Source organism: Etheostoma cragini, chromosome 15, assembly GCF_013103735.1.
Source record: "Etheostoma cragini isolate CJK2018 chromosome 15, CSU_Ecrag_1.0, whole genome shotgun sequence".
Lineage (NCBI taxonomy): Eukaryota > Metazoa > Chordata > Actinopteri > Perciformes > Percidae > Etheostoma > Etheostoma cragini.
This window is the reverse complement of record NC_048421.1, coordinates 3,179,070-3,200,674: the sequence shown is the minus strand read 5'-3', so window position 1 is coordinate 3,200,674 and position 21,605 is coordinate 3,179,070. Positions and strand designations below refer to the sequence as shown.

The 21,605-nt window shown below is 40.1% G+C and overlaps 1 protein-coding gene and 1 long non-coding RNA gene across 6 annotated transcripts; both read right to left on the bottom strand.

Moving 5' to 3' along the window:
* Positions 1-12,069: 12,069 nt before the first annotated feature.
* Positions 12,070-20,184, bottom strand: LOC117957489. 2 transcript variants are annotated; one of them, XR_004659520.1, is made up of 3 exons: positions 19,365-19,374; positions 18,470-18,472; positions 12,070-12,270 (listed from the first exon to the last, which is right to left on the bottom strand). It is a non-coding gene; the product is annotated as an uncharacterized LOC117957489 (long non-coding RNA). The 2 variants fall into 2 exon arrangements; XR_004659521.1 differs by lacking the exons at positions 18,470-18,472; positions 19,365-19,374 and adding an exon at positions 20,173-20,184.
* Positions 12,791-21,605, bottom strand: LOC117957467 (ATP-sensitive inward rectifier potassium channel 12-like). 4 transcript variants are annotated; one of them, XM_034893227.1, is made up of 3 exons: positions 21,298-21,605; positions 16,278-16,393; positions 12,791-14,884 (listed from the first exon to the last, which is right to left on the bottom strand). In XM_034893227.1, exon 3 carries the CDS (start codon positions 14,872-14,874, stop codon positions 13,258-13,260), a length of 1,617 nt encoding a protein of 538 aa, XP_034749118.1. In that variant the 5' UTR covers positions 14,875-14,884; positions 16,278-16,393; positions 21,298-21,605; the 3' UTR covers positions 12,791-13,257. The 4 variants fall into 4 exon arrangements, with proteins under 4 accessions (XP_034749118.1, XP_034749115.1, XP_034749116.1 ...); XM_034893224.1 differs by having other exon boundaries at positions 16,265-16,393; positions 21,298-21,604; XM_034893225.1 differs by lacking the exon at positions 21,298-21,605 and adding an exon at positions 18,157-18,179 and having other exon boundaries at positions 16,265-16,393.

Sequence of the window (21,605 nt, the reverse complement as noted above, 5' to 3'; positions counted from 1 at the left end):
ATGTTTTCCAATTTCTAAATGCTAACCTCTGTCCGAAAAATGTTGCCTTCAGGATGATGGATGACTTTGAATGGAGAAATTAAATTAGATGGCTGAACCGTTAAAAAAACATTTATTAATTTGTAATGTGTATGTAGCCTATAAAATCTCGGACCATAGCAAAGTGTTATTTCACATCGGTATTTTAAGCCTATGTATTACAGGGAAACGATGTATGCAGTGTGCACTATTATGCATTAATTATTACAACATTTCCCCTGGAGACGTTGTACATTTTTTCAACGAAAATATATAGCTTTTAAAATAGACATAAGTTAAAATAAAGTCTCAGTATAATGTAACGAGACTTGAAGCCTTTTGGATTTTGAAGAAGTAACAGGCAGTCCATGATTTAATCTGCTCCCAGTGCAAATAGTTACATGTTTAAGATTGGCATTAAAAAACGGATTAGGTCTATGAGGAATTAGGACCACAGCAAACGTAGATTCATATAAAAGAACCAAAAATTAGAAGAAGAAACCTCTCTAAAAATCGGACTTGATTTTTTATTTGTTTTCACTGTGAACATACAACTACCGAGGCCCACTCTGCACAGTAGGGGTTTTCGTTTTAAAGTACTTTGCTACATTTAGGAAACAGCAACATGAACCCAAAGAAACACACACACACACACACACACAAACACACAGTCAAAATGATACACACTAGTCCTGTCATGTGACAGAGATTATAGTTTGTTGTGAAGTACAGCCCCCTCCTCCCCCAACACACACACACACACACACACACACACACACACACACACACACACACTACTCTGACTTTATGCAGTCCTGGTGAATATGATGTATTCCCGGTTCTTATGTTTCTTAGGATCAGGACCCAAATTTGATCTCTAAGCCAACTAGGAACTCCTCTAACACAGGGCTAACAGACTCCAAAACTAACCAATGTACCAGTGAAAAGAGAAATATGAAGCTTTAACTTTTAAAAAGAAAAAAATTAAAAACTCAAATCCACACCTGTGTGAACCCAGTCATCTACTGGTGAAAGACCGGTACTGAATGGACTCTCTTCTATTGGCTGATCTTTGGTGCCAGGTGATGTCACACTCTGTAGGGACAAATACGCAATGAATGTACACATTTGTAATAATTTAAACTAAACAAAACACACTGTGATAAAAAGACCATTTTCTGCTAGATAAAAAACCCACAGCTATGCAGTACATGTATTTGTATTTATTTGTGTTGATTTAATAACATAAAAATAGAATCACATTCACGTTTGATTAGCCCTATTGTCACGTACTCCTGTTACTTGTTACATATTTCCTTTAAGCTATTCAAAGTGGTTTTGTATAGTCTAACTAGTTATGTGGTTATGCTGGTATGATGTCTAAAGTTTAAGAAGAAAAAGAATATAAATGTTTACACTTTATGGAATCTAGAATCCAAATTTTTTGTGTATTACATTGTGTGTGAGAGCCTTTCGTCAGCATAGACGCCAAGATTTTCTGTTTCAGACAAACACATTCCTGCTGACTCACAAGAGGCACTAATGCATTCAACTGAGTTGGGACTGATGTTAGTGTGGTGTTGTCAAAAGTCTGTATCATTTGAAATCGTTTATATATACATATATAATATGTATTACACACACTCTAGGTCTACCCCTCTGTGACACTCTAGTCTTCTCTCATTCTCCCTCCCTCTCTCCCTGCATGCACCTGTGCAGGACGGAGCAGGTGTGTCAGTATTTGCTCGTTGAAGTGGATCAGTCAACCTTGCAGAAAGGTCCGGTGGGCTACAGTTATTAAGTTATTATCAACTCTGTCTTATAGGTTGAAATAAAAGGAGCATTCAAGCTTGAGTTCCTCGGGGATAATGGCAGCAGTAATGAGATACTGATGGATTTCCATTTATTTTCCTGCCCTACAGGGAGGTCAGAGGTCAGCCATAGAATTAGAATATAATTTATAGATTATTCTCTAATAGTGATAAATATTAGTTACATCCCCAATTAAAATGTCAAGGAACATTCAAATGGGTGACAAAAAAAAAAACCTAGCCTTCCACAAGGACTTTCTGATTGCGGGCCTCTGTCCATCTGTCCTAATAAATTCATGCAGCTGTGTTACATTTAAATAGGTCCCCCTCTTGAATGTCTGCCTTTGTGCTCATACCACCAAAGTTCCTATTCTTTTGTGCGTGCCTTTTCTTTTCCTGACTTACTTGTGTGTGTGTGTGTGTGTTTGTGTGTGTGTGTGTGTGTGTGCGTGTGTGTGTGTGTGTGAGAGTGTGTGAGTGTGTGGAGGCTGAAGAGTGAGAGAGTGTGTTTGTGGGAGAGGTCCGCACGAACTTGGGAGGGATTTCACTGCAGCTGGGGAGTGAGGTGGGATGTTGTGTGTGTGCTGTGTGTGTGTGTGTGTGAATGTATTTGTATGGGCTATTGAATGATTTTGTGAGATAGTAAGTGTGTGTGTGTATGTGTGTGTGTGTGTGTGTGTGTGTGCTTGCATGCGTGAATAATGTGTGTGTCCTATGCCTGCACATGCATACATGTATGTTACAGAAGGACATGGTTGGTAAATATGTGTGTGATGGATGGTGCCGGTCTGGTGTGGATGAATGATGGGGGTGAGACGCGTGTGTGTGTGTGTGTGAGTGTGAGTGTGAGTGTGAGTGTGTGTGTGTGTGTGTGTGTGTGTGTGTGTGTGTGTGTGTATCTACCTTAATGAATAGCCCATTGTGCCTTCCATATCTTCACTGGCCAGCCAAAGGAAAGAATCTAGTTACTTCACTTGTGTTAGGGCGAACATCTAAAGGAAATTGATATATGGGGGTTGAGGTGGTGTGTGTGTGGGGAAGCGTGGTGCTGGTTGGAGGGGCTGGGGGTATTGGGATTAGGGTCCCAGGTGAGACAGAGAGGGAGAGTTTAGTTACCTGCTGCTGATCTCTGCTGGTATTCTGTAGTCATCCTACTTGTTTTTGGGAACTTGGCATTCCTGTTTTCCCTCTCAGGAAGCAGGTGGCATTTATAACTTGTGCTCAGTTATTGTTCATTGAATTTTAGGTTTACGTTTGCAGTTACAGGGTTTTGGAAAAGCACATTTTAAACGAATAAGAGCTCAGTTCTAGACTTGCAATGTTTTTTGGGGAGAAATGATGACCTGCTAATCCATCACAGCAGTTTTTAGCTATACTGGCATGGCTGTATCAGTCTATCTCTTGTCGTTCCATCCCTTCAGTCCAGACTAACTTACTGTCAGATTGATTGCCATCAGTTTTTAGAGACATTCACGCCCCCCATAGAGGATTAATCCTACCATTTTCGGTGATCCTCAGACAACTATGATGGATTGCCATGCAGTTTTGTACAGATATCAATGATGCTCAGAGGATGAATCCTAATGACCCTCCTACTCTTCCTGCTGGGGGGGAGGGGGAGGAGGGGGGGGATTGTTATCATTTCGGTGATGCCCTGACTTTTTATCTAGCACCAGCATCAGGGCACATTTGCAATTTGTCCAATACTTTGGTTTATGACTAAATACTCAAGCCAATAGAAATAAGAGGTTAAAGAGTGCAGCTGTGCTGTTACCACTACTGGTCTGAAAGTCTCATTGCCAGACCTTCCTTCACAGTGCTGTGAAAAAAGGTCTGGCTAGTCCACACAACATTCCTGGATAGGGGAAAGACATGCTCTGGTTCATTGGCATTTCTTTAAACCAATCACAATCGCCTTGGGCGACACTGAGCGCCGGAAGCAGGTACGGTGTTTCAGCCGAATAGCCTCAAGAAGGAACGTGTTTTGGTGGAACGTGGACGTAGGGAGGCGTCCACAAACCATTGTTGGTTCTATCTCAAAGGATGTTTCCTAAATTGACTGGAGTTTAGAAAAGAAAGCAGAAGGTGAGGGACATTCTGGGGAAACGACTAACCCTAATCCTAACCCTAACCCAATGAAATGTTGACGACATCGACTAGAAACGCCCTTAACTATATGATGATAAATCCATGGCGCTGTCCGTAGTGCTGAAGTAGAACATGGATTTGTAATTGCGACTCTTTCTCTGAGTCCTGCCCCCCTGTCAGTTTCAACTTGGAGCTATAATATTCCCGAAACTGTATAGCAAATCTCCTACTGGTTATATTTAAGTGACATTCATAGACTGTGTGTCACCTTTTGCTATTAAGTAAAAGTCTGCATGTATCTCATTTGCATTAAGTTCATGTTCAAAAAACAAAATCACCATGATAGAACAGAGTACTGTTAAGATTTCTGGATTTTCATTATAGAATAACAATTTAGCTTATGTAGATGGCGTTAGCTTATACTGCAACTTTTTGCTAAATAATTCCTATGTTTATGAAATGTGTTTTATCATCTGTCATGACACATGACTTTTGGAGCTATCACTTTATGTGTACATTGATTACGTGCAATTTGTCCAATACTTTGGTTTATGACTAAATACTCAAGCAAATAGAAATAATAGGTTTAAGAGTGCAGTGTGCTGTTACCACTACTGGTCTGAAAAGTCATATTCTCCCATTGACTTTCATAAGACTGCACTCATACACACATAGAAAAACATTTAATCCCAGATTCACTGGAAAACATCACACCATTTTGCATCACCCAAGACTGGCCCTCAAAGCTGTGAGGTTGCTTAGCCCTGCTGCAGCTGTGACGGCAACAAAAGGCTAAAGGGAAAAAAAGGGGGAGGATTCAGTAAGAATAAGAGAAAGAGAATCCTCAATGCTTCCTTGTATCTCTCACAACTTCCTCCTGTCTCCCTCTCGGAGAAAAATCTAATTATTATTGTGCGTCGACTTCTCTTCATCTACCAAGTAGTTTGAAAGTGTGTATAGTACGTGTGTGTTGTTTCGCCTGTAAACACCCTCACATCCCAACACATCTAAGCAGATTTCATGGCAAGATTTGGAAACTCCCAAACAGCCCATCTCTGTAGAACCAGAGGACATGCTTGAAAAATGATAATTGGGCGGAATGAGAGGCGATGGATGTGGAGATTGAGTCATTTGCAGGAAAATGCAGAAAATGATGTTCAAGAATTCAGCTGGGAACAAGGGTGTCCTTTGTTCGGATGTTTCTGCTGCATGTCTGGTGGCTGTTTGGGACATCATCACACAGCATTGATGCGCCTCTCTAAAAATGTTCAATTTCAATGATTCTCTCAGAGACTGTTTTTCCCCCTGGACACAAAAAAAGATTATCATTAAATATCTAAATTAGCTTGACATCCTGGTAGCTGAGGACAACAATATGCTTTTGAGATACTTGCAAACAGTAGTGGAAAGCAACTGAGTACATTAACATTTACAGGTATTGTACTTTAGTATTGCTTTGAGTTGTGTACTTCCAATGTATGCTTCTTTATATTTCTGTTTGTTTACCACTTTTGAAAGGGAATTTAGGACATGTAATGGAGTACATCCAAATTGTGTGATTACTAAGAGTAAGATACTTGTAATAGATCTTTTTTTTCATAGCAAACTTAAGGATTGGCAATGAGGCAAAGCTAATATTGAGTCTATACCCTCATTTAAAATAAAAGGTCGGACAAATAAACAGCTCTCAGTACAATCTTATCTTATATCTTGAATAAAATAAGATAAGCCTGTATTGATCTACAGAGGGGGAACTCAGGTGCTGCAGTAACACAAAGACAGAAACAAGTACAGCTAAATTGAGAAATAAAAAATGATTATAAAATAAGAGTAGTATATACAATCAATGTAAGACTAGAACTAAAAAAAGAGCTATACAAGACCAATTTAAAACAACGTTACGATCAAAGTGACAACACCTGTGACACAAATGAGTGCAAACAGCCTATTTACTGTACAAGCTTTTGCAAATCAAGATGCCTTTTGGGGAAGAACTTTCTTGGAAAAGTACAGAAATTGCCAGCTTTGGTCATTGCTGTTCATCATCAGCCCATGATTTGATAATGGTTCCTGTTATGCTTGTATCACACTGTTAATAATTATTGACGGAGAAAAATACTGTACCGTGCAGTGAAGATGCCGCAGTAAGCACTGGGGCTTTTTCACATAGTTTGTGCTTCTTTCTGTTGTGTTTCTTGGACAGCGTTGATACTTTGTCTACACAATGTGAAGGTTCATAGTGTAGATGTAATCATCATGCTGTTTTCAGACAGCCTCTCTGATCTCTTTATCTTTATACACGTGGTTGGCATCTCGTTTTTAGACAGTTGGAATGAATGAAAGTTTGGGTTCATTTTGCATGTCATTGTGCAAATGTGGAGCTGATCTGAGTCATTCACGGCCTTGTCACTCCATGGATGAACTCTTTGATGAGCTGATAAACTAATCAGAATGTTCCTTCAAAAAAACATTAAACTTCCATTCAAAGTACTGCAATAAGTGTAATGTAACGTTCTGCCATTTATTAGTATCAATCATTGAATGATCAATGGGAGTGCCTTTCACCATCTCTGTGTAGTTCTCTAGCTCTGAGAGTGGATTTACTTCTTTTGTGTTTACAGGACAGAAGCTGTTTTAGTGTGAGAGGGCGAACAGGAAGAGGGATGATGCTTCTTTGGAGGAGATATGGAAAACTAGGAGGATAAAAAAATCACTTTCCAATCATGAGTTTTTCTCGGAACATTGAATTAAGCAGCGTGAACGGGTGGGGGCCTCGAGGGTCTGGGGGCGGCTGGCCGCAAAGATGCCTGAATGAAAGAGTTAGTTGTTTGATGCTGGGAGAGGGAGATGAAAGGGGAGAGGGAGATTGCGAGTTTGTCGGACATCAGTCCCCTCTCCCATCGCCTTCTCACCCTGCGGCCCTCCCTCGCATTGCCCATGTGAGCTAGAGTTCAAACACAGGGTTCACAGCTGCTCGAATACACACACACACACACATACACGCACACACAGACACACACACACACTGAATTAGGGATCCACACATTGGGTCAAGCACTGTGACTAGTTTTCTAAAACTGTAAGAAGGCATTTCCATCTTCTCTCTATCTCATTTACAGTAACTGTTTAATGTCGACGCAGTCACTTAAGTAAATACTTTTGGCGTCCATGTAGTACATCGACCAAGCGAATCAACGGGCTCTAATGTAACTTGATGGCGTTTAAATAGAATTATCTTAACTGATCAAGACGGAATACAATTGAACAGACACAACACTGAATCGTAGCAAGCGTCTGTCGCTGACCACGACAAGGACGGCTTTGTTTGTTGGGCCCAATAATTTGAACCCTTACACTGATGTTATTCCTGATCTCAGCTGAATGATAGTAATAGGGTCACAGGTGCTGAAAATAAAAATAGTCCGTCACTCAAGCCGGCATAAATGGCAACCATTAAGCAGAGTATTTTACATTGCAATGTTGTTTTCATGTTAGTATGCAGTATATTTATGTAAGTACATATTTGCTTTGTATATTGATGCAAATTCATGTAGTATGTATCCTACATTTAAAAAAACTATTTGTGTGTGTGTGTGTGTGTGTGTGTGTGTGTGTGTGTGTGTGTGTTTATTGGATGACTTTCCAGTTCAGCTTTCATTTTTTAAAGAAGTAAAAAAAAAAATCCTGTCTTAATTAAGAAATGTAATAGATGCACAATGTGAGTTTTACCGTGTTACCTGGCTCAAGCCTAAAGAGTGAGCAAAATAAACACTCTTGTAATATCATGCAATCCAGTGCAGTGGTGGACAAAATACCAGAGACACGTTTTGACTGAATCCTTTGGAGGAACTGGAACGTGTTTGACAGCTTTTCATGTTGTTCAGTCCTAATCTTTAATAAAAGGGTGCCGGCATCATTCTTCTCCCTTCAAGGATAATTCTCTTTGTCCAAATAAAAGTTTTGGAATCTGTAATTGTTGGAGAGAGTTAAAAACAAAGCACAGGCTCAAGATGGCGGAAGAGTTTACAGGAGAGAGTTGTCACTTGTGGAACAGGGGCATGTCTAAAATGGGGGCGGGTTTCCACAGCTAAATGTGAGGATAATGTTCTGCACTGACTGTGAGACAGCCTTAATGTTTTTAATGTGAGTAAAACCGAGACGGATCCAAGCATAGCAGAATCAGAAGCAGCTGATTAGTAAAAATAAAAAAATGACACTGGCAGCACAGAGCACACACATTTAGAAATAAAGACAGAAGTGAATGGAAACAAAAAGATGGAGCTTGACAACAACAGTGAAGAGCAGTGGTGCATTAGTGCCTTGGGGAACGATGGTAAAGAACTGACACAGGAAGAGGAATTTGGAGGAGTGTAAATCCCAGGAGAGGGATGGAAAGGTCGAAAAGATATATGACACACACACACACACACACACACACACATCCCACAATTAGCATGCTAACAGGCATTTAAATGTCCCACACAAAGGCTCACTGTTGAGCCTAGGTTGCTCACTTTGGAGACAATGCACAATAAGAGTCAGTGGGAGCCCCAAAAATCACCCTAATAGCCGACGTGGCCCAGCATGGCTTCTCCCATTTTACCATTCCACCGATCACACTCATTCACTCACTCACTGACTGGCTAATGAAAAGCTGATAGCCTCGAGGCCTGCGGTCACTGAGCAGCTTGCCCCTTCCTCCTCATTTCCCTCTTTTCATCTTTTTCTCCAGCAGCAGAAATGCCTCTCCTGGCTCCCCAGAGGTTCAGAGGTCCGATCATGTGTGGGCTCTTTTTTGCTGTCGGGGTTCTGATGCGTGGGAACAGCAATGGACTGACAGACCGACAGGGATGGAGGATGTGTAACTAAAGAAAGATCAAAACGGGACAAACCTGACAGGGGAAGTCTCTTATTTGCCGGACACTGGGTGATTTTAACTTGATTAAAATGTAGACAGAAATAATTTAATTATGGGGGAGGAACTAATAATGAGTAAAAAATTGACATACTTTACATATTGTAAGGAAAGTACCCTCCAAGCAAACACAGCTGTTCAGTTAAAAAGCAGTCCTCATCTCTTCACCATGTCAGAGATCAGGACATGCAGTGTTAACATGCAGTGTGCTTTTTCCTGACAAGCTGCTCACTGATCACCAATGCACATTTCATAGAAGCTGCAACGAGCCTGGCTCTGTCTGCAATGAGGTTAAGCCTCACTAAACCCCCTGTCAAATTCCTCGGGACTCTTCATTTCAAGCAGCACCTGAGTTTTGCAATGGAATTAATGCATAATGGCCTAATTCTCCCAATACTTGTTATCTGCCTGTCAACAAGTCTGATGTTAGGATGTTAGAGGTGTCTTCATTCTCTCTCTCTCTCTCAGATTCTTCCTCTTTATTCTTCTGCTTCTTACGGCGAGAGGGATACAGAGTAAGAACACAACCTTGTAGATATGTTTGTCTCAGCAACCACATTTCCACCAATCAGACAGATGCTAAAACTATAACTAAAAACATCTTCTCCAGGCAACACCTTCTGAGTTAAAGTCCATAGATGTCTTTGATGAAACCAAATCAGATCCACACACAGTAGTTTTACATTTGTCACTTTTAAGATCTTCTTTCAAATTTGAATTAAATCATCTGAGTTCACAAAAAGAGAAAAAGCTGCATTATTATCAATAGTTTGTTTGATATCAAGAGAGGCACTTTTCTACGACTTGACCAGAAGTAAAAGAGACAGTATGAGCCACTTCAAAAATGATGTATCAGATAAATGCATGGTCAGATATATGCAGTAGTTATTGAGAATTAAGCAGGGCACCATTATGTTGTCTTTTCTGAGATGCTATTGCCACTTCAATGCACTCCTTCTTCTCACACTGACAAACCTTTCCTGAAAATCCCCTATGTTTTCTAGCTGTGGTACTAACAAACATAACCAGTGAAGGTCAAAACTAATTGGACTTTTGTTCTATAGAATATTCGTTATCATCTTGTTGTCTTTTTCTCAAAGCATTCTTGAATTCTCCATGACCCAGGGTTGAATTTCTCGGCTGCGTCTACAGCACACCACTAGAGGGAACACACGGTCTAGTTTTGTGCTAAAACTCTCAGATGATAAAAAAGGCTGCAGAGGCATCTAGTGGGTCTGGAGTTTTATAGCTGCATTAGGTGGCCGGGTTGGTTCAGTGGGTAGAGCAGGCGCACATATACTGAGAGGTTTATGCCTCTACCCAGAGGTCCAGGGTTTGAATCTGACCTCTGACTATTTGCTGCATGTCTTCCCCCTCTCTCTCCACATTCTTTCATCTCCGAAGAGTTGCAAAGATCAGATCAGTATTGTCCCTTAAAGATGCTGAGGCTCTTATTCATGCCTTTGTTACATCCAGACTGGACTATTATAATGTACTGATCTCGGGGCTGCCTAAGAAAAGTCTGCGAGGTCTACATTCTTGCCGGATCATCTAAATACATACACATAACTCCTGTGTTGGCCTCACTTCACTGGCTCCCTGTCCAGGCAATGCAGACTTTAAGGTCTTTCTGTTAACGTGTAAAATAGTGACTGGCCTTGCCCCAGTATATCTGTCTGATCTGTTAACCTCTTGTGTGCCTTCTCGGTTGCTGCGCTCCCACGGGTCAGGACTGCTGACAGTACCGAAGGTTAGGAAGAAAATGGTTGGGGAGCGAGATCCAACATTATGGAACAGTCTTCCGGTGGATATTAGACTGGCATGTTCAATTGGGGTCTTTAAATCAAAGCTTAAGACTTACTTATTCACCTTTGCATATGAGTCTTAACTGGTCATTTATCCTTGATGTATTTGTATAGTGTTATTTACTTTTTACTGTCTCGATTTTGATTTTTTTTGTACTGTTCTTATTTAAAGTGTATTCTTGCTGTAAAGCACTTTGAGGGAAAGCGCTCTATAAATAAATGTGTTATATTATTATTATTATTATTCTCCCCTAGCTGTCCTGTCAAATAAAGACGGAAAAGCCCCAAAAATTTAAAAAACGAAATTGCTTAATTAGAAAAGAGACAGTTTTCTGTAATGTATTAAATGCGGCATTTATACATCTTTTACCAGGACTCCAAAAGGAACAAGAACCAGAATTACATACATATTTATTTGAAACATCAAAAATATACAAGGAGGAATAAAGTGCTTTGTTTTTTGAGATTCTTCTCAGCTTATATCAATTAGGACAAGAGTTTGGTTAATGCTTGTTTCTCATTAGATTTATACAAAGCAGCCGGCAAAAGAAACAAAGTATGTCTGTTACACAAAATGACATTTACAGTTTACCGTTTCCCTGCACTCAAACCAACACTGCAGAAAGATCTTTTGGGTATGTATGATTCAAATTTAGATGATAAAAATGCAGTTGCACAATCATCAGGTGCAGCAGGTAGACTGTTCTGAAAGCTGTGTGACTTAGTCTAATGGTGACAGCGAAAAAAACATTCACAGTCAAATGTGTTGAAACATTTGTTGGTTTCAGTTTGCTTTAAGTACCACAATGGAGAAATTTACCACATTTGATTAAATTAAGTTCAACTACAGGTACCATGTTTGTCTTCTTGTATAGGAAAAAAGGGAGGGTGACATTGTTCTAACTTACTTCACTGCTGTCAACCTGCCATGCAGTTACACTTGACTTTATCTCTCTCATTTCCAGACCCTGTACTCCTCAGCCTTCAGTGCTTTGTTTCCTGTTGTGTTTTACAGTGGCTTCACACCTTGCTATCAAAGACAGGGAGTACACTCAGGCAGCATGCACCCCAGTTTCCAAATGATAAATCAGAGGCACTATGTGTTTTACTTTCCTACTCCAGAACCTTTGGCGAGCAACAAATGCACAAATGAATGAATTAAAGCCACCAATATAGTTTCTGTTATCACCGTCTGCAGCCTCGCAAGAAACAAACCAAGAAAAAAATATCCATAAAGTAAACAAAAGGTCCACTTTGCTTTATATTAATAACACTAATAGAGTCATATTAGATAGACTTTTTGTTAATAGCCTACCTATAATCTACAGCAGTGGTTGCAAACCTTTTTCATGCGGGGTCCCCCCACAGCCCTTTCAGATGAACTTGCACATCCTGTCATCAATTTACAATGTGTTTCAGATGTTTAACTCCCATTATATAAAACTGGCAATATTAAGGTTGGTTTGGTCAGGAGTCACACTTTTACAAACCTTTTAGGGTAGTATTATTTGTAGTGATCCATTACCTTTAGCTAACTATTTTAATTTTGAGCTATTTTAACCGTTTCTATATTACTTTGCTTACCATTGGAACTGTTTAGTCATTACTCTTAACTAGTTACGTTCATTTATTACTGTTACCTGTTTAAAACTTGCTTATTCTATTAGTTTTATACTATAACATAACTGCAACATGTAGCGTTCAGGTGTTACAGTTGACTTCATGGTAATACATGGATATATTCTTCCAATCCAATCCTAATTTCTAATTTGTTTTATTTTGTATTAGTTGAGCTACTATAATATCGTTCCATGTACCCCCTGAATGCAATACTCGTACCCCTGGTTGGGAATCACTGATCTACAGTAACAAAAGTCCTGGTCACTACTAAGTTAAATCCTGTTCAGTTTTCATTAGATTCTCTATTGTTTTCCGTAGAAAGTTGCAGTGCTGTTTTTGTAAATCACAACAAATCAAGAAATGTTTTTAGAATTATTGTCCTTTAGAGTCTTAATCAAATTCAGAAATAATACTTGTTTAGCTATACTCTTTGTGATTGCACTTGGGATGCTCCTGGGGAGTACTCCACAGTAAAAACCACAACAGTAGTATATAACTAACTTATAATTTACACAAAGACGTTTTTTTTAAAAAGATTTACAGGAAAGGATTTAACAAAAAAGGCAGTTTCACAAATGTGAAATAGCCGAATTAGCAAGGAAGCATTGCAGTTATAGTGCCCATTGAAACCCATGAACAACATGGAGATTATCTAGCATAAAGTGACCACTTTTTGATAAAACAGTGCCTCTTAAAAATTGACCATTTAAGTCTTGAGCTCAGTTATCTTCAGAAAGTTAGATAATAACATCAAAACTGCTATTATTTTCATAAAATATCTTGTTTACATTTACAGAACAAACAAAATGTTAAATAAAGTATATTATGTAACTGTTTTTAACTGTTCCAAAATGTATGTTCAGTCTGAAACATGTGCATTCTTTCGGTTATGAAATCATGATAATTTCTGTACGTACAATCCAAAATTGAGCACATGACCAAGCAATCCCATTCCGGGTTGAAAGGATTTGGGTTTTGGTAAACGGACACGTGACAATGTTTAGAGCTCTTGCTCATTCTTATAGGTCACTGGATCAAGAGGGATGTCAGTCTGTAGGATGTCAAACTCCATCTGGTTATTGTCCATGTCTAGAACACACATGACGCTGTGACTGCCTGCTGTCACAGTCGCATCGTCCTGAAACATATTTTTGAAATCGACAGAAGTCCTCCTTTTCTCTGCCCTCTCCTTCTGCCCAATCTGGGAGTCGAACATGTCATCCTCATCCTCTCCAGAGCTCAATGCTAACTCGTTCTCGTAACAAAAGGCGCTCAGTGCTCTGGGAATCAAGTCTTGTGTGGATCTAGATGCAGAGACCGGAGAAGCGGCAGAAGCAGCAGAAGAGGCCCGACTTGCGGACTCGTTAAGCTCTTTGGCGCTGAGGCGGGGCATTGACGGCACCTCACAGATCTTGTGGAAGCGCGAGTAGTCTACCTTGTAGCAGTCGCGGTCCTCATAGATCACAGGCTCAAACCTGTAACCCCACAAGACCTCTCTGGCAAGGTAGGAGCTACGGAACTGGGTGGTCATGGCCGTGGCCTCCACCATCCCCTCCAAGATCACGACTATCTCAAAGTCATCCGTCTCCAGATCAGCTCTGCTTAAAGTATACAAGGGACTATCCTTATCTATCTCATGGATTATAACAAGCGGGGACACGAGAAACAGCCTATCTGTGCCCTCATCATAGCCCACATTGAGGTCCATCTGCTCCAAGGGGATAAACTCCCCCTCAGCTGTGACATATGAACGTATGAGCTGTGCACGGACATGAGCCTCCACAATGTGGCTCTTCCTCAGGTTGCCCACCCTCCACATGAGGCACAGCTTGCCATCGCGCAGGGCGATGACAGCATTTTTTGAGAACACCAGGGTCTGATTTCTCTTCTTTGGCCGGGCCATCTTGGCCATGATGGTGCCAATCATGAAAGAGTCAATGATGCAGCCCACAATAGACTGGATGACCACTGTAATCACAGTGACAGGGCACTCCTCGGTAACGCAGCGCCAGCCATAACCAATTGTGGTCTGGGTCTCCATTGAGAACAGGAGCGCCCCAACAAAGCCACGGACATGAAGTATGCAGGGCAGTCTTTGTGTCTGCTCTCCAAATGTGTGTCCAGAGGTGGGTCCATGCAGCCCCGCCACCGCCAGCCCATCACCCTTCCCCGTCGGTTGCTCCTCAAAGTCCCCATGTACAAAGGAGACACTGTAAAAGATAATGCCAAAGAAAAGCCATGAGACCAGGAAGCTGGTGCAGAATAGAAGCAGCAGGTACCTCCAGCGGGTGTCCACGCAGGTGGTGAAGATGTCAGCGAGGTAGCGCTGCCTTTTTTCCTCCATGTTGGTGAACACAACATTACATTGTCCATTTTTCTTTACAAACCGGCTCCGTATTTGGTTGGAGCTCCTTGTCAGAATCTTTCCATTGTAGTTGTTCATCATTTTTTGTCCGCTTGAGTTGGGCACGGCAGCAGAGGCTCCAGAACTCTTCCTGCTGTCTTCCGTCTCTGCGCCGCAGGCCAAGGGCAGTTGGAAGTTGAGGGAATTGTGGCCGTTAGGGAGTACTAAGCTAGAGCTCTTCTTGCGTTCTTCTTCTGGTAAAACAGCTGACATAATGTCATACCTATCAGGCCAACAGAGAGGGGGAGATTGGGATTCAAAACGTTGAAATTAGATTCAAACAAATACATTTAGATAAGGATGTGGTTATGTGAAGTGTCACAAGTGTCACATGCATAAACAGAAAACAAATCCGTAGCATTCGAACAGCAGTGTGCACAAAATGAACAGAGGAAACTTAGAGCCAGTTATCTTATTGGTCCACAGGTACCAATTGTACAGTGAAGTATTGCGGGCTGCCATTTTTTAACTCTAGGTCGATTGAATAAAACAATTGCGGCGACTATTGACTACACATCGGCTATGTAAAAATGGAACCTCGACCACAGTCTTACCAAAAAGAGTACCAGCAACTATCCACAACCTTTGCTAAAGGAATACGGAAAAAAACAATAAACAGTGACAGCAAAATAATACCTGACTCATTGGGGACTCATTTAAAGGGAAATCTATTGAACTCCCAAACAATCTACTCAAATTGACCAAACTCCCAGTCACTAAGATACCCAGTCTCTCTCCTTTACATGGAGGATTACCGGCTGGGAAGGTGAGTTGAGTTTAGCAATGTGAGAAGGATTGTTGTCATCACAGATTACAGGATTATTTTATCTGAGTCAGTGTCCGTCAGACATCCATTTTGAGAAGCGCCAACGTTTATGTTACTAATTATGTATACATAATTGTAAACACCGATAATGAGACATCTGATGTTTCAGGGGGAAACGTTGCTCCTTTTAACAACAAATCAATCTGTTAATCCATTTTTTGGGGTGTTTTTTGTGTTACTTTATCAGGACAGTGTAGGACAGCTTGGTCTTTCTAAGGATGAGCTTGCTATAAATATCCCTGAGCCGGGCCTGACTCACCCCGACTAGCTCACCGAATCTGCAAACCCATCTTTACCGGGCTATTAAGACTTCAGGACAAGACAACGTTACAAAAGGACAAAACGTTTCTGTAAGCAATGAACAATGGATAAAAACATTGTTGAGCAAAGCAGAGTCCTCAAAAGGCTGTTGTGATGCCCTTTGACACAGTGACTCCCACACAAATTAAATGGATTAATCGAAATGATAAAATCAATTAAAGACCTTAAAACAAAAGCATTTTACCAGGATATTTTATATAAATCAATTTGTAGTATTATTAAATAAGATACAGTCAGGATGGCAAAAGCAGGCCGTGAACACTTTGACACCTTCATTCCTCATGTCTTTGTCATTTGGGACTCAATCAGCTGTTACACTGACTTCAGGAATACAAGATGATCTAGGTGGCAAAGGAATAGTAACACAGAAAAGGAGAATTTCAAGATCACTAAATACAATGAAGAATTGATTGCACAAATAGTCCTAGCTAAACAGCTGCAGATTAATTCTCTCACCTGTTGGACCTACTTGTTCCCATGACGCCAAGGATTTCTGGTATGGAGCCTGGATGGGAGGCCAGACTCTGTCCTGGTCCCAAAGATCAGGTCTCCGCCATGGAGATGCTTGGACCGCTAAGAAGACCACTGCAGGAGACACAGAGAGCAACAGAAGCCGCCTGTATCAATTCATGTAAAATCACAATTATCAGATTATCAGATTACAGCAAGTGCACACGCTAAAGAGAGCTGTTGAATGAGGGAAGGCTACCTTTCTTTAACTTTTTTAAACCCATTGTCATCTCTTCATGTGTTTGTTTGGGCCCGTGTTTTTACTCGAGTTTTTGTGTATTGTTTTAGAGAGTTTAGGATGTTGATTGACACCTAATCTTGATTTGATTCTGCAGAATGTCTTGAGGAACAGTTTCTGTGGCCCTGCTCTTAAGAACGGAGTTGTAATGTTGTAAAATCACAAAGTGTTTACTTTAATTACAAAGCTAAAGGAATAGTAAATTATGTTAATCCAACACACTTTTGTCAAATTTAGCATATATCTCTTTCTGAATGCGCTAAACAACGATTTTAATGCTCAGCCCTGACTGTGTAAATGGAAATCAAACAGAAAGGAGTGCACGAGACAAAATATTTTGGGACAGTTTGGAAATTAAATGAAACCTTATTGGCCCGACAACCTAGAAAAAAACTTTTGAGAAACTTTTTTTGAGAAACGATTTTGAGTCTTTAATGACTTGAGGACAGCTTAACGTTTTTTATTATTACATAAAACTGTCCAGAAACAAGAAGAAAAAAATCCTGTCATCACATAATCTTTCCATCACAAATACCTTCTGTGACACAAAGCAGTCAGTAAAGACTGAACATGATCAGGAGCAGAGGATCTCTGTTCCTTTGTGACGACACTCACACAGACATATCTCTATCTATACTGTCTGTGAGGATTCAATTTTCATGTGTTGTGTATGGTCTGTCTCCAAACAGGTTGTCCCAACAACAGCAGCTGTGAAATGAGTCCGTCCCCCCCCACCTCCGAGGAGCAGCTATAAAAAGACGAAGCAACCAACAATCCATCATCGATGGTGTCTCTCCCTTTTGGTGCAAAGCTGTAATGAACAGGAGGCCGAGCGCAGGTACTGATGTGTTGCAGCAGAGCTCAGACACACACACACACACAAAACAAACCAGTTAATGGTCACCAGGTAAAACAGGGTACTTTCACTGAAGGAAGTTTCCATAGAAACACGTCTTCTGTGGCATTTGTGGGACGGAGCGGAGTGGAGAGAGTCACCAGAGGCACAGTGGTGAAAGGGGGGCGAGTATACACTATTAAGTGCTCTTATAACATGAGTCAGAGAGTGAGGGAGAGATGGGACGAGGCAAAGAGTGTTTGCAATGCAATGTCTACATTTGATTTTAAGTAGAATCGAATTTAGGTGAAGAGGTTACTCTTAGTGGAGACTGTTCTGATCCATATTACTGAGTGACAACGTAAATAAGGAAGAGAGAAATCTGTCTAGACTTGGGTCAAAAAGCATTTTTTAAAACCTTTTTGGTTTGGATTGATGCTTCTTATTTTACTAATAATTTGCCTGAACAAACCACTGACAACAAGAGGACACATTTAGGAAATCACATATTTTAACACAGTTAACATTTTTGTTATGTTATTTTTTATGTTGCTAATCCAGATTTTAGTATTTTGGGTTGGGGATGTAAAGAGAAGTAGAAAATAATATAGAGGAAGACATTTTCTGTCCTTTTATTGAGTACTAATTCAATTCAGGTCAATTTTATTTTTAGTGTCAAATCAAACAGACATTATCTCAGGACAATTTACAGACCTCGATAAGGCTCTATAATTTACAGAGACCCACAAATTCCCCCCACGGTACCTATTCTCATGAACCGTATGTCCACAGAGCTCTGTAGCCGATGTCACGTGACCAGCCGGCTGTCTACTAGGAATTAAATCATATGTTTTAGTTTGCATTACTTTTCAGGGGGGATGTGAGGAGGGTCCAAAAAGATGCAAGAATGAACAGCCACGGATGCGAGGAGGGGCCCATAGAGTATTACTTTCTACAGGGACCAGAATTTTGTGCTACGCCACTGTACCTCTTCATCGCTAACTTCTCCATAATCACAAAAATTCAGAGATAGTTGGTCATAATCTGTGGCACTGAAATAAGAGAGGCAAGTCACCACTTCCTGGAAAATTTCCTGACTGTTAATCCCAAAAGAGGCACAGAGATAAAGACAAAGACAAGCAGGTTGGGTGGGTGGGGGGGGGGGGGGTATTAAGATGCGGCGTCCTCTTGCTTTGGTAATCACTCCTCATGAAACATTATTACATCTGCTACAGAAAGGAATTACACATCCAATTATATATCCAGTGTGTGACTACCACAATGTTGCAGCCTGACAGACGTGTCATCTAGTAGAGCAAATATGTAAATTGTTCTGAGCAGAGGTAGCAAGTAATGAAGTACAAATACTTTGTTAGTAAGTACAGATACCCAAAATTTAAGGTAAGAAATTGTTACCTTAAATTTTGGTTATCTATACTTTACAGCAGACTTTTTACTTCTACTCCTTACATTTTCACGCAATTATCTGCACTTTCTTCTCCTTACATTTTAAAAAATAGCCTTGTTACTCCTATTTCAGTTTGGCTTGTTTTCACTACGGCTTGTCATCGTTAAAAAAAACACAAACAAACATGAAAAGGAAACCTTTCCAGATAGATCCGGATAGAGTGAATCCGTTGGCCGCACAGATTCCTGCAGCTAAGCTTGGCTTACATTTACATTCCAATAAAAGGCCATTGATAACATGCCTCTGAAGTTTGACTTTTTTGCACCATTACAATACTTCTAGGCAACTAGTCCTCATGTCTTCTGCTCCATGAAACACTCAGTAGTACACATGTATGGTTATTTAATGTATTTGCGTCCTAAATTTTCCAACATTAACATTATAGTCATATATCATCACATTATATGGGCTTTAGAAAAATGTTTTTTTGGGGAGTTGTGGTAGTGCACTAATAGGCCGCTGTTGCCTAAGCTTATGTCCTTAATGACATTTTTTAACCCGTTACATTACTTTTACTTTTATACTTTAACTACTTTTGAAACTAGTACTTTTACACTTTTACTTGAGTAAAAAGCTTGAGTCGATACTTCAGCTTCTACAGAAGTCTCTTCAAAACCTAGTATCTATACTTCTACCTGAGTATTGAAAGTGAATACTTTTGACACCTCGGGTTCTGAGTAGTTTCTCATGTTAAACTGGTCATAACCGGTCATTGAAAAGATAAAAACCAGCCTTTCTGTCTGTAACAGGTTTGGATGGTGCATTCTAAGGCATGTTACGTAAACTGGACATATTTTCTTCTCAAAAGACGATCATTTGAAACTACATAATAACTTTTTTCCTAATTTTATTCTATTAATAGAATAGTCCGGTTGAGTCTGTCTCACTAAAGCAGTTCTTGCTCCAGGACTGTGGGTGACTGTTGTGAGTCAGTCATTCCACTGAGCAGGTTTACCGCATTTCTGTCTTATTTTTCCTTTGTAAAACTAGCTCATAGTGTGAAAACTGTGAACACTAAGTAATACATACCTCCTTGTTTCACCTCTGCTTGTCACGAGCCAACCCACAGAGAAGCCAGTGCAAAGAAATACAGTATTCCCACGCTACCATCACATACCAGACAACCTCCGTGTTGGCCTCATTTCAGCTTTTCTTCCATGTTGTCCAACTTTGCAAAACATATTATATTTCCAGTTCCTGTGATAGATCAATATGTCCAACTGTAAATGATCCATGGACAGTGAATCTATTACACTTTAAGCTAAATGTGTGAACATGAAAATGTATTTAAATTTTATTTCAATGTGAATGACTTCAGTTACTTTAATCATCAGGAATGTTGGTCTATGTTCCCATCTGCAAAGCTGAATGATCTAACCGTGACCCTGAATGTTTGTTTACTGGACACATAAAAAAGGTAGGCACACTTACAGCTCATCATCATCAACAGCAGCAGCTCACTAAGCTGTCTATTACATGGCTACACTTAGTCAGTCAATATCATACCTATTACCTAGTAGATACACAGTATAGATGCTGGTTTCTCAAAGTATTAAGGGTCAGGTTTTGGGGTGAAATGTCTTTTCAACCCCAAAAATCCTCATTTATTTATTTATTTATCTTACTAGTGATCAATGCTGTTTCCGGAATGGTCCTGATAAGGCCATTAGGGCTGTTTGAATTAAAGACAAGATTGGGTCAGAGTGACGTAGAGAGATCAATACTGTTCCCCTCAGCAACAAAATTCTTCAACATTCAAACTAAAAAGATCACGTGTTCCCCAGTGAAAGACTGATGTATGAGGTGCTTTGCTTTTTTGCGATTAAAATGTTTTATTAAAGGTTGTCATTATTAAAACTTTAAAAAAAAAAAATTTCTTGATCCAAGCCACAAGCTGATCATTCATGGGATCTGTGCTCCTTCTTTCCCTTTATTCTTTTGTGAGGCCCTTCATTTTCCTTTTTAAGGCTACAGAAGCAGGGATTTCTGACTTTATGTAAGATGTACAAAAAACAAAATTAACCTAGAAAATAGTCCAAAAGTTAAAAAAAAAAAAAATGAAGAGATTTCTCGGCATGTTTGAAGTAGATTAACAGGTGTCCAACAACATCCTTGCTTCAAAGTACATTTTATACCTGCTGTACCTTAATATGTTTCCAGGTGATGCCTTTGAGTCCCACCAGAGATTTACAGTGTATGCCAGAAGTGTGACTGTCCACTAGATCACACACAACACAGAGGTTTCCATGATGCCTCAGCTCTCTGCTGTGATAACTGGGAAAGATCGTACTGTCTGAAGGTAAAACTCAACTCTCCTAATGTCTGTCATACACAGTGCCAAGTTATGACGTGAATTTATTCATCAAATAAGAACTTAATCCATCTAATTATTGCATCTCCTGATACTGAAATGCTATTTGAACATTAATGATACTCACCCTGGAAGTTAATTGTTGTTTTCCGTCACTTAGTTTTATTGGAATTCCTTGTTCTTCGCTTCTCAAAGTCTAACTTTCACTGTCCAGAGCAAAGGTCCCACATCCTTAGATTTATGTGGTCTGTGATTCGTTCTCCTCTCATTCTTCTTCTTCCTCTCTTTTAGCTTCTCCTTTTAGTTTCTTCTTCATCACTTCTTCATTCTTTCATCCCTATTGTTTCTGCTGCCTCCTTTCACTGACGGTAATCATCTCTATGCAGCCTTCTCCTGTGCATACTCATTCACCCTGGGCTGAAAATGCTGTGTCAA